The sequence below is a fragment of the Callospermophilus lateralis genome, chromosome 3 (assembly GCF_048772815.1).
Source record: "Callospermophilus lateralis isolate mCalLat2 chromosome 3, mCalLat2.hap1, whole genome shotgun sequence".
Lineage (NCBI taxonomy): Eukaryota > Metazoa > Chordata > Mammalia > Rodentia > Sciuridae > Callospermophilus > Callospermophilus lateralis.
In genome coordinates, this window is record NC_135307.1 from 154,871,163 (window position 1) to 154,887,669 (window position 16,507).

Consider the following 16,507-nt stretch of genomic DNA (forward strand, 5'->3'; position numbering starts at 1 on the left):
CTTTTGGTTGCAAGTGCCAGAAACCCAACTCAGACTAACTAAAAGAAAAGCAGGGATTTAGAGACACATGTAATTAAATAATCTAAGGGCACATTTGTCATTAGCTATCCATAGGGTTGTACGCAGTGTCTAGAGTACTCACCCACTGTCATGTCCACTCTTCTCATCTTCCTTTATTTAGTGGAATTATTCTTGGTTCTGGATTGGTTTGTTTCCGTGTCTGTTTCATTCTCAGCCTAACTCTTCCTGGTATAGGAGAGAGTATCTCTGGCTCTGTCAACCTGATATATCTCAGCCACTAAGTAAATCTAAAGAAGTGTGACTCCTTTGCTAGGGCCCACCCCAGTACCAAGGACCTTTCTGATTGGTCCTACTTTGATCATGTGCTTATTCATGTACCAATTTCTGGATGAGAGAGATGGGGAATTCTGATTTAACAACCTGATAATTTGTCCTGTTCCTAGTGGTAAATTCTCTGGCTTCTATATTTCTGAGAAAGTAGTTCTGGAAAGGCATTCTGATACATTTCCACACAGAATGCCCCATGTATACCACAAAGTAAAGTTCATTGACTTTTATGCCAATAATTCTAGATCATTGAGAAATCCTTAGATGTTGGGTATTGATAGTAAAGTGAAGCTTGATAAGTGTGTGTGTGTGTGTGTGTGTGTGTGTGTGTGTGTGTAGGTGTTTGTTGGTGCGCACACATGCACGCTTGTCTAGATATTAGAGTAAGTTCTTTCTGGAAGAAGAGTAGTTTGGTCTGAGACCTGAGTTACATAAGGGAATAGTTTGTGATTATTTTCTGGAATAGTATTCCAAGCAGAGGGAACAGTAAGTGCAAAGGATCATGATCAAAAATAGGCTTGGAATCTCTCCAAAGTCAATAATGTTAAAGGAGAGAGAAGAGAGGGAGAGAGCACACAGGGGAAAAGGATCAGGAGTGGGAGAAAGGAGTTAAGGGTAAGGCAAGGTTGGGCTTGTCTCACTCTAGGATAAGATGGGGCACTTTAGGGAGCCTGGGAGTAGGGGAGTGACCTGAGCTGTCCCTTAGGTCTGATTTTTAAGTCTAAAGGAATCACTGGTTCCTGCATGGAGAATAGACTTGTTTGGTTAGTCTACCAGAGATTGGTTTCTTTTGCTTACTTCACAAAAGGTCAGATCTTTTGCCTCAAAACAGCAGTGACTAGAAACAGAAAAGAAAAGAGAAGAAAAAGAAGTGGTACTGGAAAAGTTAATGGCCATAGCTGTGGCTGGTACAGGTGTGGAGAAAGATAGTGGACACACACATAGAGCCTGTACTCTTACTTACTCTGTACTCCTACTTACTTAGTGGTAAGAAGATGGGATAGGAACACTCTCTGATCCATGGGGCAGGAAAGCTATAGAGTGCAGTGGGCCATGTGCTAGGGTCCTACAGTGGACTGAACTGGGACAAGCAATATAGAGACAGACTTGCTCTTACCCCTGAACTATAGTAGCAGACAAGGGGAAGACACATTAGAAAGTACTCCTGATGCTGACAAAAAAAAAAAAAAAAAATGGAGATTTGCCAGTGGATGAAAAAGAATAAGCACAGGAAAATGGGTCAGTGCAATAATAATTTATTTATGTAAATGATGGCAGCATTCACTAAACACTGAAGATTGGCTCCATCAGATACCCATCTAAATTTGGACCACTATGCTGAATTTTATGTTTCTTAATGAAAAGACCTGAGGGAATCTTTTATGGATTTATATGAATGTTTTATATGAATGATGATTATATATGGTCTGACACTATAATATTTTTTTACTTAACAAGACTTGGACATTTTTGCACATTAGTAAGGGAAGACCATAATACTTAAATGGCTGTATCTTGTTTCACTGGACTCATATTACAAATTACCACCCATTTTCCAGACTGTTAGTTTCAGGCTCTCACATGCTCTCACAATCAGCAGGTTGTGTATCTGAGAGTAGCTCCCAGTGACTGGAAAAAGGACCTTTGGTTTTTTGTGTAAGGGATAGAGCAGAAATTTCAGTGTGAGGCTGCTAGTAGGACAGGGGACAGCATGATGATTTTCTGGAGGTAAAGATATTCCTTTGGGGAAAGGCCATGTTAGTCTCAGTTGAGTTAATTTCACAGAAAAGCTACCCTTTTAACCTGTAAAGGAGGAAATGTTATTCTACTTGTAAGCTGACTGGTGTCCTTTTAAAATGAACTAATTTAATAACATTCCATTTCTGTATCTTGTATCACTCCCTGTGTTCTTTTTGTTAATATTAGACTTCATCAGCTGAGTGGTGTGGGAGCCTAACTGTAGGTTCCAGTCCTGGCAGAGAGCTGTCTTTCTGACCTTCCTTCCTACAGACAGTGAGGACCATGTGTGTCTCCCACAGTTGCTGGAGAGTTGAGTTACTGTATGCAAAGCTATTTTGTAAGCTGTTATTACAGTGACTACTAATAATTATTTGACACAAGACATTATTTTATGGCCCTCTTCATCCTCTTCACCACTTTTTGGCTTCTTTAGTTGTTGAGAATGGAGAGGTAGAGATAGGTATTTGACTCCTGCTTTAGACATTTTATTCCTATTCCTGACTTTTTCTCTAGAGAGTGGTTTAGACTATATCCCCAGTTCAGAATAAGAAAAGGAAAAGGAAGCATGCATTAACTTAAAAAACTGATGAAACTTGATTTCTATAAAAGGATTCTTATAAAAGGCATACATTTGATTTGAATATCATATTTCATTGGTGTATATGGTGTTTTATCATATTGATACTTGATATCTATTAATGTTTTAGAATCTTTCATTTATGCACAAAATATGTTTAAATGAAAATAGTTCTACTTTTAAAACTTTACACTAGATATCTGAAATATATCTTTATATAGAATTATTTTTACACACAGACTATCAGTTCTGGATAACAGTGTGTTAACATCTTTCTGATTCCTAAGAATTTTACTTTCTATATCTGGTTTACCTTATAGATGTAAAGAAAGGAAAACAACACAGTTTAGGAAATGAAGTGAGATGTGTATAATTTCTGTGACCTTTTCAATTGATATTTGTTTTCTGTTGCTGCTGTCAAATTTATTTCACTATTTATAAGAATGTTTTTGGTTGTAGGTTAATAGAAAACTAAAATATAAACAAACAGTATGGGGTATTTTTTCTCTTATAAGAAAAAGAGTTCCCAAGACAAACCCCATAGTTAATTAGCAGTTCAGTGATGGTGACAATCCAGGCTCTTTCTGCTTTTCTGCTTTGTTGTACTTTGTGTGGCAGGTTTATCCTCATGGTAGTAAAATACCCACAGCCATTCAGATAGAATGATATCCAGAAGCAGGAAAAAAAGGGACACTTCTTATGTCCCTTTAAGAACTATTGAGTCTTTTCCCAGATAAGTACTTCTGACTTCCTCTTATTCTGACTAACCAGCATTGGGTCACAGGCTTGAGCTCATGCAAGTCACTAGCAAAGGGCATGTTGCCACCATAATCAGCTTAGCGTAGCATAACATCCAGTCTTCTGTGATGGGGACAGACCAGCCTTTCTAGAGAGGCAGAGCTCTGTGGGAGGAGGAAAATCCCTGAACAAATGGGGGTCTCTGTTAGGAAGAGTGAGGGCCCATTTGTTGGGGTGGGTGAAATATGGGAGTTAAGGGGGAACCAACAATGTCTGCTCCTTGCTGCTCTCACTTTTGCATTAAAAATGCTGTGGAGGACACCTATGAAGATGAATCATTGATTATGGTAAATTTTTGAATATATATTTATTTTTAGGGAGAAATAAAAATATTAATATATACAACAGAACTATAATATTATTTAAGAAACAAAGCTACTAATGAAGCTAAAAGTTGAGTTTGTTTTTATGCCCTGAAAATAAGGATATGTAGTTTAGGCCCCAGATTTCCTCTGAAAATATGCCTGGTTTCTAGTTTGCATTTCCTTCTGATGGGCAAAGATAGTAGTGCTTGGGCACAGGGTACGTGCTCCATGGGAAGCTGTTGGCCCTGGAGAAGACTAAAAATTGACCACTGATCTAACAGTGTGGTGCTTATTAGAGAGGTAGCAGCAAAAACATGATTGGACTGGATGCTTCCATTGGTTGGGTAAGTTTAAAGTGTTTGTTTTATTATCACACATTGTAAATCACATATGTACAAAACTTATTCTTTCAGAGGCATTAAATGTTTGATGCCAAGTTTTTTTTAAACCTTTTGCAGCCAGAGAATGGCCTGGGCTCAGATACATGCTTTCAAGTGAATCCAGGCTGGTTCAATTAATTAAAATGATGAACAGTGGAAGCTAAATTGGAAAAGAGAGAAAGGGAAAACCTGAGTGACATCATAGTGACAAGATGGTGGAGTTATTGAAGTCAGGGACCAAGTCGGGTTTAAGAGTTTTTAGAGTTAGAGTTCCAGAAGGAGTGGGCAGAAAAGATAAGAAATGACAGATGGTAGGAGAATTAATTGTCTGGGATTTTAAAAGTGGAGAGATTGTTAAGTAATGATCCAGTCTAGCATCTGGCTATGGGATAGTGGCAGACGTAGGGGCCCAGGCAACTTCATTAGAGATGAGACATTATCTATATAAATATCAAAATCACCAAGAATGCAGACTGTGCTAATCGTGGAGACAGCAAGGCAGGCCCTGGAATCTTCGGAGTGTCCTGGGGGTATGTGAAAGACAGTGTGTAGTTGTAGTTGATGTGCAGACCAATGGTGGGACCAGCAAAGGAGCATTTTTTGTGTGTGAGGGGAAGGATCAGAATGGTCTGGAAGTTGCAGTGGGGAGCACAGAGGATACACAAAATGTGTAGGGCAAGTGATAGGTGAGTGTAGGAGGAAGGCAAAGCCTTATCTGGTAGCCTGCAAGGAAAACAGTCCTCTTTGAGGACTGCTAAGTTTCAGGCAGAATCAAGGAGAAGAGACCTTTAAATGTGTCCTAGAGGAGAGATTTGGTGAGCTTTATTGAGTGGAGTTGGTAGGAGGATTAGGTTAGGAAGCTAAGGTGAGATTAGGTTGTATCCAGAGCTATGTGAGGGTGATAGAGATGAAGTTCATGAGGGAATCTTGGATTCCCAGAAGATGGATGGAAACCTGAGTGCAAGGTTATTGAGACATCTCCTGATGTGCACCTTGGGAGTCATCTATGATTTCTTATTATAATCTTCTTATATTCTTACTATAATCTCTTTAGGCAATTTATTTAGCCAGGTAAGGGAGAGGGAAAGAGTATTTTTCCAGGAGCAAGAGAAGGATGTCCCATCACTTTTGTGGGGTAGGGTGGACTAGGGGAGGGGCCAGAATTATCTTGAGTTTATTATTACTTAACTTCTGGATGACTTTAGGAGTGATTCCATATCAACTGTATTTATGCCTAAAAATGGATGCAGATTGAAAGTATAGTATTACTCTAAAGAATTTTTCTGAAGTATGAAGTCTTATGGTATTAAAAGAGTATACTTGTAGAATGGACTTTAATCTTTGGTTCTTAAAGCTTTGGGGGAAATTTTATAAATAAACCTAGACTGAAAAAGATATGCAGAGAAGCAGATAAAAGGGGTAGGGTAGGATTAGATTGGGAATGGGGTATTTTTCTAATCTGACTTTTGCTGTTGGTATTTGGATTTGTGGGGCAGAACTTGGAGCAGAGGCCAGAGACTGAGGGTCAGATTTGGGGGAACTTTGTCCTGTGTTGGAGGCTAAATCTGTAGGAGGAATAAATTCCCCAACACAGGTGATTTATATTTGTTTTCTTATATTATATTTTTGAAATTCCTTATACTCCTTGTAATTAGAGTCTCTTTGTGATCCCTACCAATTTTTCTTATTCTTATTGAGAGACAGAAGGGAATTGTGGATCTAAGGACATATTTTATTTTTTAAAAAAGTACAGTTTTAGCAGTTACTCATGTAATAGTTATTCCTTAAATTTTAGACCTGTAGCAGTCATAAAAATACACATGTGTTAGTAAATATGATAGTGGTAATTTGTTGCTGTTTTGTAGAAAATAATTAATTTGAAAGTAAAAGATAATGATATAATTTCATTTAAAAATATATATTGGTAAGTGTAAAAAATTTACTGCTGAGCTAGATGTTTCTGATTTCAGAATTTAAAAAATATATAGTAGATATGTATATATAACAATGTTTAAATATTAGATATAAGAAAATGAATACTCTTATTAGTTTAAGGGATGAACATTTGTGTTGTTGTGCTGTCATTATCTTGAAAACATTACTATTTATTAGGATTAGTAGCTGTAGAGTGGATCTTCATTGCTTGCTACCCTGTCTTATTACTTTATTTTGTATCTAGGGTAATAGTTCCGACCTCTTCTTTTGATTTGGAGAAATTTTTCCCCCATTATTTTAAGAGGTTTTGCCCTGGGTGTTTTTTGTTTTTAATCACTTTTTTTATACTTTGCTGTGACCTTCAGGACTTTCTTCTCACTTTTAGAAAGGGATTAGTTATGAAGTCTTTCTATATATCTAGATTCTGTCGTTGGATAAATTTATTCAGTGTGGATGTATTCAATGCCTGTGCCTTGGGATAGGGGGACCTGTGCACTCTGGGGGAGATGGAAGTCCACAAACAAGAGGGCTACAGGAGACCAGTGAGTGAGGAGCTAGGCAAGGTGTCACTTGACCTTCCAGATGACTTGGGGGGATGAATAGGGCTTAGATAAGGGGGCAAAAAGGACTCTGTGCCTCCTTTATGGCTCCTGGTATTCCATCCTCTTTCTTCTGGGATACTCACAACACACCTTTGACTAGATCTCATGTTTCAGGCCTTTGGGACTAGAAGATTTCATTTGATGTGATTACTGCTTTGTACATTAGTATTCCTATCCATAGGAAGATTGTACATTTGCATATTGTCAATATAGGACCCATTTTAGAATCTGAATATATCTGGATATAGGAACATTTTTCAGATGTGCATTCTCTTTAACAGTAATAAAGATGATAAGAGCATTGATTGGGCTTTGAAGCACATTTATACCCTGGATACCTCCTGTCTTGTGATTACCCTACTAAGACTGGAAAGACTTCATTGTGTACCTTTTGCCTCTTTACCTAAATACCCTTGGTGTTTCTCTTTATAGGGCTTTACTGCATGCACAGGTGATATTCAGATGTGCTGGTTGGTGTTAGGAAGAGTCTTTGTCCTCACTTTGTCACTGTTGATAGGAAGTTTGTGTCAATGGACAGATTTTGTTACTTGGATCAATTTTTCTGCTTTTCTGTCTTGAATGGAGGTAACATTATAGTTGTACTTGGGGGGCACCTTGTTAAAGGCTTCCTGGCTCTCATGGGCTTTAAAGCTGAGTTGTGTTGAGTTTCTTCTTTTTCACCAATATTTCCACAATAATGTTTCATAACAAAGCATCCCAAACTTTAGTAGCTTCCATGAGCCTTATAAGCATCTGTTTTCCTCTCTCATTGTGTTGGACTGTGCTGGTCTGGGAAGTTCTTCTGACTGCAGGTTGACTCCAGATTATTGGGTTGGATCCCTGAGTTTCTTTGTTCCCCTTGGGCCAGCAGCTACCTACCCATGAAGCCATAAAATTCAATGACTCAGAAATTCATATATTTAATGAGACCATTCTGTATTAAATAGCACTTAATCCTAATACACCAGTAAACACTGCCAACAAACACTCTCATGAAACCAATGGGATGATCCCTTTATTTCCTTCCACATACAATCCTTTTAAATGGCAGTTAAAAGGGTCGTAACACAGCCTCACAAAAACCTGCTTCTGCAGACCCCTAGAAAGCACAAAAGGAAGGGGAAACATCTTTATCCCATTCAGCAGCCCCAGTGGAATGCTGTCAAGAGGAGGAAGGAACTCATGCTCAGTTTTCCCTGGTGGGGAATGACCACCATCCCATGACCTTCTATCCACTTCCCAAACCTAAGAGCCATCCCAGCCCTGCCTACACATCCGTGTATACATGAAGATGAGTATTGCTAACTATTTTATACTCAAATTCCCTGGATAATGGCACTGGAGGCCTGATCATCAAAATCATAGGTTAGTGAAAGGGAAAAGGGATAAGTGAAGAATTCAAGATAAACTTGACACTTAAAAAAAGTCATCTAGAAACAATAAAAATAAGGAAAATAATGAAGTGCGTTGAACTAGTCAAACACAAGACAGAAAATGTTGTCAGGAATGAATGTCATTAGTAATGCACCATTACTTAGGTAGGTGATTCTGCTCTCACATTTAAACAACCTCCTATTTCCCTCTTATGGTTTCTAAAAATGCCTTCTCTACAACCACAGCCTTGGATGGTGCCCACCCACCCTGATTTAGGGCTCATTTCCTGATTTGCTTTGGTCAAAAGATACTTAGAAACATGGTATAGTAATGGCTGGGAAGTGGTTCTAAAAAACAACTAGCATTTATTTAATGCTGACTGGCAAACATTCTTAGAAACACTTTGTATATGTTCATTTTATCATCATAGCAGTCCTGTAATGTGGGAACCATTGTTAGCCTCATTTTTCAGATAAAATTGAGAAACATGTTTAAATAACTTGTCCAAGGTCCTTCTGCATTTGAACTCAGACAGTATGTTCCAAAGATTTTGCCCTCCACCTTTATTGTTGCCTTCTAGTTAGATATGGAGAAATAATTGTCCACAAGAGATTTTAGCTGGACAAAGAAATGCAAGAGGGTGGGTTTGGTCTAGAATATAGAAAATTGTCTTTGAGTATAATGAAAATAATAGGTACAGTTTACTGGCTATTGGTTGGTGGTGAAGGAGAATGAATAATTAAAGATTTCTTTTAAAATGTGGGAATGACCCCTGCCTTTGCAAGACTGTCTGCCACTTGCTTCCCTGTGGTTAATTTGGATGTACTTTCTTGAGTTTTGTGATAGTAGTAAGGTGTCATGCCAGCATCCCTGCTGGACTCTTAGAATCAAAGGCAGTTTCCAGTCTGCCTCTGGAGCCTGCTCTTGTCCTCCCATCTCCCTTCTTTTCACCAGCACTTGAGGCTATGGAGAATGTACACAAACTGCTGCTTCCCCAATTTGGCTTCTTGGGCTTTTCTCTTCCTGCTCCCTTTCCTCTGGCTCCCATGGGGATAATTTCTTTCTTTTAAATTCGTGATCTGATTTCTAGTTTTGACTTTTACCCATTTGTCTGAGACTTTGTACGGCTCAGATTTGGACTCTGAAGCCCTAGACAGGAGTTTTGCCCATGTCCTAACTGGCTATGATACCTTACGCAGGTTACATGAAGTACTTATCCTTGTATTGATTTCTCTTGATCACCCTTGCCCAGTCTATTTCACAGTGTTATGGTATGAGTGAAATAAATTCATGAAAGTGTCTTTTAAAGCATACAACAGACATAGATTATGATGTTAGTAATATTCCCAGCCCCTCTGTGTAGTGTTATCCATTCTCTCCCTTGGTGCTCTGCATGGGCATGGTCTTTAGCCATGGGGCTTTTAGTGTTGCTTGCTTATTCATCCATGCACCTTTGATAGCCTTGGGTCTTTTTCTCTTTGAATTTCTTAGCACTTGACACAGTGCTAGCTACCATGGGTAGGAACTCAATAAATGTTTGAATGAATGGATCAAGAATGCCTGTCTAAAGGAAGTTTGTGGTTATAGTCATTTACTTCTGAGCAGAGCTATCCTTAATCTCTCTGCATCTTGAAGTTAGCCTTGCTAAAAATCAGGCTTTTGATTCTTTTATGTGTTCATTTTGTAGGGTGTTAAGTTCCAGTGACTGTGGTTGCCTCCCCCAAGACTTATGCTTAATCTATAAATATTATTTTGATGAGTCTTTGGAGAAACAGGTGAATCAAGAATTGATTCAAGATTTTGAATTACAGATGTGAAACATTTGATGTTTATTCTTTGTTTATTCCTTTAATAATAATTAGATGTCTTCTGTGCGCCAGCTTTGTTCTTGGGGCTGGAGATAGGGTAGTGAACAAGACAGAATTACTGCCTTCATGCAGTTATCATTCTCATGGGGTGTGCAAAACAGTGCAGAATGAATGAACAAGGAGATAATTTTAACTACTCTTAAGTGCTATAGGGGAAGTTGTGTGAGGAGTACTCCCTGAGAAATCAAGAACCCTCAACATGTGTAGATGAATTGAGTATGTTACTAATGTTATGCTTCTAGCTTCACTGTGTTTTGGGTTACCTTGAATGCATATACTTGTTCTGCTAGCAGTGTGTGTGTTTTTTTTTCCTTTCTCCTCTCCTCTTCTTTCCTTCTCTGCCTTTCCCACCCCTTACCTCTCTCTCCCCCTTCCTTCCTTTGTGCTAGGGATCAACATGTAGAGCCTCATGCATGCTGCCATGAACTTTATCACTGAGCTATGTCCCTAACCCATAGTGAATGCTTTAAGCTCAGAACCATTTGTGCCTTGTCCACAAAAAGTTATTGGAAGGTGTGTGTTACCTGGACTTTTGGCTTCATGAGAATATCATCAATATGAAGGCTTCTCAAAGTTCTTAAGAACTCTCTTTGTTCAGGTTGCTGATATTTCTAGTGTCTCCCGGGCACCAAAGGAAGACAAGGTAGGGAAGTTGTTGATCACCCGGTAATCATTCTGTACCATTCTGTCGCATCAGCGTACCCACATTCCCCATCTTTATGAAATTGTTTGCTTGCTTGGGCAAGAAGGCAGGGTAGAAGATGAAAAGTAAAGAGTGACATATGGGGTACATCTAGATTTCTTTGAGGAGGTGACTTGTGATTCAGTTTCCAAAGGATGAGACTGAGCCAGCTGTATGAAGATCTGGGGATTGGGGGAGTAGCCTTTAGGAGCCCCAAATGAAAAACTTTGGCATCACAGAAACAAGTCATAGTGTCTAAAGTGTAAAATGTGAAGGGAAGAGTATTGCGCAATGAAGTTGATTCAATAGGAAAAGTTATTCAGGGCCTTGTGGGCTATGGTAAAGAATTTGGATTTTATTTTAAGTACTGTACTGGAAGCTAATTAGATGGTTTCAAGTATAGGAGTGATCTGACTTGGTTGATATTAGTAAATTTTCAAGTTACCTAATATAGGGAATGGGAGAATGGTGAAAGCAGGGAGCCTAGGCAGTAGGTGGTAGTTATAGCCCCTATGCTTATTCCTGGCAGTGTAGACCAAGCAAAGCCTTGGAGGGCAGATGCAAGTTCAGGGCTGGGACACATGTTGAATATGAACTAATAGGGGTATGTTTGGTATGTTGGAGATGGGTGATGAAAGAGTGGACCAAGAGAGTGCTAGGCTTTGGTTTGAACAGCTGACTGCTGCTGATGCTTGGTGATACTAAGTTATTGAGATGGGAAAGCCTGACAGACTTGGAACTGGATCTGATGGAGATGTCTTCCCTTTGACAGTGTTTAATTTGAAAGGCCTTTTAGACCCTCACGTGATACATTGACTGTGAGGATAGGGCTCACAGCGGGAGATGTCAGGGTAGAAAATTGAAATTGAGAACCCTCAGCAGGGAGATGAAATTTATCTTTTGATAACCCTCAGGATTTGAGGGTTAGACCATTTCTTTCATATAGGTTTACAGTTTATAGTCATTATTTTATCTGTGTATTATAGGTCATATCTTTTATTCAGCTGATTAAAGAAAAATTTGAACTAAATACTGTGCTGGATACAGGGAATGTGAGTATAGGAAATATACCTAATAAAGAAGATAGGTGATTCAATCATAATCAATCCAAGAATTTTATCAACATTCCACTGGAAATGAAGTATGACATGTTTCAGAACAGGGGAAGAACCAGGTGGAGATCATACAGCAAAGGTACAGAACTAGTCTGGGTGTGGGATAGTGATGTTTCAGTGAGAGTGAGTTGGATATGACTGGAGTTATTGTGCTTCCAGCAGAGGAAACAATTAGTGGCAGATTGGCTAGCAGTTTGCACTGCAATTAAAATGCAAAAACCTTTCCTTGGAACTGGAAGATTCTGCATAGGGACTCTAGGATTCCTTGGCGAGCTTGTTTAGCTTATGAGAATGATAATGTTCACGTGGGTTGGTAATGCTAGTTTCATTGTTACCTGCTTCTGTACAGGTAAATTTGTTAGTTACTAGCAATTTTTACTGCTGTGCGCTCAGTGTTATTTTGGTGCAGTAAATATAACATCAGATTGGCAGCTTATATTACTTGCTAATGTGTGTGAGTTCAAAGAAGCAGGGAAATTTTTTTGCATGGAAGCCCCTACCATGATAACCAAAGAAAAATAATTCTTTAGATCCATCTGCATTATTAATTTTATAGAATTTGAACACAGTAATGGGTATGTTTCCATATATTCACAATTTTGGAACAGCAAAAGCAATGACACCACTTTTACAGATGGAATATCAACACATTTTTTTTTTCTTGAGTAATCCTTGTAGAATTTTAAGGTGGGTCTTTTAATTTTCCTCCGGTTACTAGAATATTCTTTCAAAGCACTGACTCCTTGGTCAGGATCCTATAAATGACATAAGCAACCTTGTTAGCTGAGGAAAATGACAAATGTGTGTTGATAGTGGATAACTACTCTGATTCCCAGAGTTGTAAAGTTTCTTTGGGGCTGATTGTTACTCTCAGCAGAAGTAGCCATGTTGCTGCTCAGACCTAAAGGTAGTTGTCTCTGGGCCAGTCCCCTGTATTACCCACTTATCTACTTGAAGTTCCTGATCTTAGCAAAACTGTCTGGTACAACAGTTTTGTCTGGTACAACAGGGACAACTTTAAGAACACATGGCAGGTCCCACAGTACCTGAGTAGGAGTAGAGGCTGGTCACCTTGAAACAGGAAGGAAGATAGAAAATGTGGGCCCAGATGAGCATGGCTGGGTGGATATAGTAGGGAGCATGTGCTGGTTCACTTGAGTTGATTACTTTTTTTATGCCCAGAGACACCAGCAACATTGTTTCCATAGGTACAGACCCATCCCTCTTCAAGGCCTATGTGAAAAACTGCCTTTTCCATAAACCTCCACATCCTTCTCCCCTAATAGGAAGTCATCTGTCCCTTCCCCAGACCCACTTACCTCCTCTACCTCTGACCTTCTAGTTGACCTGTGAGTGCTGTGCCTACATCAGCTCTTATCTCCTTGACTCAGCCTCAGAGTCTCCTTTGTGGTGGTTGGTGCCCCAGTACCATTCAGAACCTCTTAGATGGAGAATAAACAAATGGGAATACTGTTTTGTTTTGCTTTGTTAAGGGGATAAGACTAGCTTTCCCTCATTTCTGAAAAGATTATTTCTAAATTCTGATAATTGTGTAAATGAAAACTTTTTCTTTTCAGATAATGTGGATGCAGGTGATCTTAAGCAGTTTTTTGAGACCAACTATTCACAGATATATTTCATCTTCTATGAAAATTTTATAACACTGGAAAATAGTTTAAAATTAAAAGGTAAGCATTTCTTTAATTTTCTAACGAAATTTTAGAAGTTGTATCTGTTATGAGCCATATGTTCTACATTTTTTAGCTTTATTTGTTTTCTTGTTAGGCCTTCAACAAAGCTGTGAGATCATGATGAACTTGTTGATATCTTTGTTTCTATTAAGTCTTCCCTTTTGCAGATGTTAATTGAACAACTAATAGGTAAAGAGAAAATAGTAAAGTGACTTTCATAAGGTATAAGTCCAAAGGAATAATTTTATTTAAAAAGAAGAAGGAAAATTAATATATGTACAGTATTAAAAATTCAGATTTCATTAGAGGGTTTGGAATGAAAATAGAAATATCTGCTTTGACCAGATTTTCTGTCCTCCTTTGCAGAAGCAACCTGCATGGAAAGTTTTATGCATATCTTTCCATATGTTATTAATGTCTTATGTTTATGGTTTTGCCTATATATCAAAAATTATTTGAAAGGCAAACTAAAAATGTTACATGTATATCCTTGCTGTGTATTTAAGTGGCAGGATAGTGTAGTTGGGGATCCAGACTAGCCCCAGGGGTTGACCTTTCTCTGGGATGGCTTCTTCCTGTTAGCATTAAATAGGTTAACAGGTATCCTAGGATTTTAGAACAGAATTTGACACATTTACATGGTCATTATGTTAGCTGGCAATCCTACCTTCATCTTTTGTTTTCATGTTATCTGTTGGGGAGATTATTTTAATTAGGATAAACAAACCAAAGATCTTTTTCTACTCTCACACCACTCAGCCCAACATTCTGACATCTTATTTTCCAGTGGAAATTATCTGGGTGCCCTGTAACTCAATTCAGTCCTGATGCTGATGCTCTCTACTTGGAGATAGCATCAGATCTCACAGGTTAAAGTCTCAGTTAAGAGCCTCACACTGCCCCCACTTCAGATTGCCAGTCACAAGCTCCAGGTTGTGACTTTTTCCTGTGACAACTGGCTATAATTAGGGGTTCCTGTGACTTGCTCCTTGGGTTTGATTAATTGGCCAGAGCAATTCACAGAATTCAGAGAAACACTTTCTATTTACTCATTTATTATAAAATGTTTACCCATTTATTACAAAGGATACAAATGAATAGTAAGATGAAGAGATGCTCAGTGATGTCTGAAAGGATACAAGGTGACCTTTTTATGTAAGGAGGAAAAAAATAAGATGATGACTGTAGACACAAAGACATATTAAGGTTGAGAAGAAAAATGGAGGGGCTTCCTGTCAGATGCCCTAATTCCTCCATTCAAACAGAGGTACATGTCAAGTGTGGAGGGGAAGGGATTTGGGTCTAGGCAACAAAGTGGGCTCTGACCTACAACAGGTGTCTTATAGTCTTAGTGAATGCTGTGGACTCAAACTAATCATCAAGTCATATGTGAGCATGTGCCCAGGATACCAGTGCATTTTATTTTTAATGGATTTCTCAGTCCCCGCCCCTGTCTCTGTGATGTATAAATTAATGTAACTCTTGAGTTTGAGTTTTTCCAAATTGGTAAATATTTCAAATATAAAATGGTTTGATATTTATCTTGTTTCCTATTCTTACCCCAGTTCATTTTCTCTCACAGGTGTGTGGAGGAGAAAAGTGTGATATTGTGTACAATTTAAATAGCAAAGATGGGCTGGGGTTGTGGCTCAGTGGTAAAGCGCTTGCCTAGCACATGTGAGGCACTGGGTTTGATCCTCAGCACCACATAAAAATAAATAAAATAAATAAAGATATTGTGTCATCTTAAAAAAGAATCTTTTAAAAATAAATAAATAAATAGTTAAAAAATAGCAAAGAAAAAATTAAAACCCCAGATTAAAAAATATATTCTACCAAAACCCCCCTCTTTTTAAAGGGTTTCCCCGTCTTTGTCTTTCTCTACTGTCCTCTTTCTTCTTTCTTCTGTCCTTTTAGAAAAATTTGGCTGTTTATGACTATCACTTAATTTGTGCTGCATAAGAAACCACGCTAAAACTGAATGCCTTAAAACAGTGTTTATGATTCTCTAGGTATACGGGAAGTTCTTCTTAATTAGACTGGCTCTTGCCTGTGAGGTCAGCTAATATTGGATGGCCTCCTTCACATAGTCTTGTGATTGGTGAGCTGCTGATTAGCGTGCCTTAGTTCTCCATACAGCTTCTCATTACCCAACTAGCAGACTAGGTTGGACTCCTTCATTTGGTGGTAGAGTTCCAGGCTCAGCAACTTTCTCACATTTGCTAATGTCACTTTGGCCAGAGCAAGTCATATGGCATCCCAGATTCAAAGGATAGAGAAAGAAATATCTCTTGAAGGGAGGGGAAAGATTGTGTTCATTTTTTCACTGTATCACAGGACTCAATGAAGAAGCACTAAAAACAGGGTGACATTTTTGAAGTTTTTTTGCTTTTAGTATAATCTGTTATTATATTGAAAGTGTGTCCACAAAAAGGAATAAAAAAGAAAACGTTTATTAGGCATAATGAAACCACTTTGTGATAACTTCAACTTTCCAGTTATTCATGCCAAAACTTGGAGTTATTAGCTCTACTTTCAAAATATATCCAGAACCATTAGCCTTGTCTCATTGCCTATACCAGTAACAGTGCAACTCCTGTTATCCTATCACAGACTATAGCAGTAACTTCAGAAAGGATCTCCTTGCACCTTTCCCTACCCCAAAATCTCTTTTAAAGAGTAGCTGGAGCCATGCTTTAACAATGTGAGTCAAATCATAATTCTGTGGCTCTAACCCTCAAATGGCTTCTCATTCTCAAAGTCTTTACAGTGACCTCAGGCACTACCTAATCTTCCTTTACCCTGCTTACTCTCTAACCTCAACGGCTAGAATCTTCCCTTCTTCACTCCAGCCTCAAGGGCCTTCTGGATGTTTCCTTATCCTGCCAGACATTCTCAGCCACAGGAACTTTGTATTGTCCAGTCCCTCTGCCTGGAGCATTTCTCCCTCAAATTTCCATGTGGCTTGCTTCCTTACCCCCAGTTTTCATATAGCTTGTTTCCTTACCTCTTTGAATCTTTACTAACTTGTTACTCTACCAAAAAGGCATTCCTTGCCTTCCCTAATCAAAATTGCACACCACCCCTTTTTG

General features: G+C 38.6%; 1 protein-coding gene across 5 annotated transcripts in view; it reads left to right on the forward strand.

Annotated features, from left to right (window-relative positions):
• Ralgapa2 (Ral GTPase activating protein catalytic subunit alpha 2) overlaps positions 1–16,507 on the forward strand; it is a 325,597-nt gene that overhangs the window by 12,926 nt on the left and 296,164 nt on the right. For all 5 annotated transcript variants that reach the window (XM_076851458.2, XM_076851460.2, XM_076851457.2 and 2 more), the window contains exon 2: positions 13,302–13,412. In XM_076851458.2, coding sequence (XP_076707573.2) covers positions 13,302–13,412 — 111 coding nt within the window. The remainder of the gene's footprint in view (positions 1–13,301; positions 13,413–16,507) is intronic.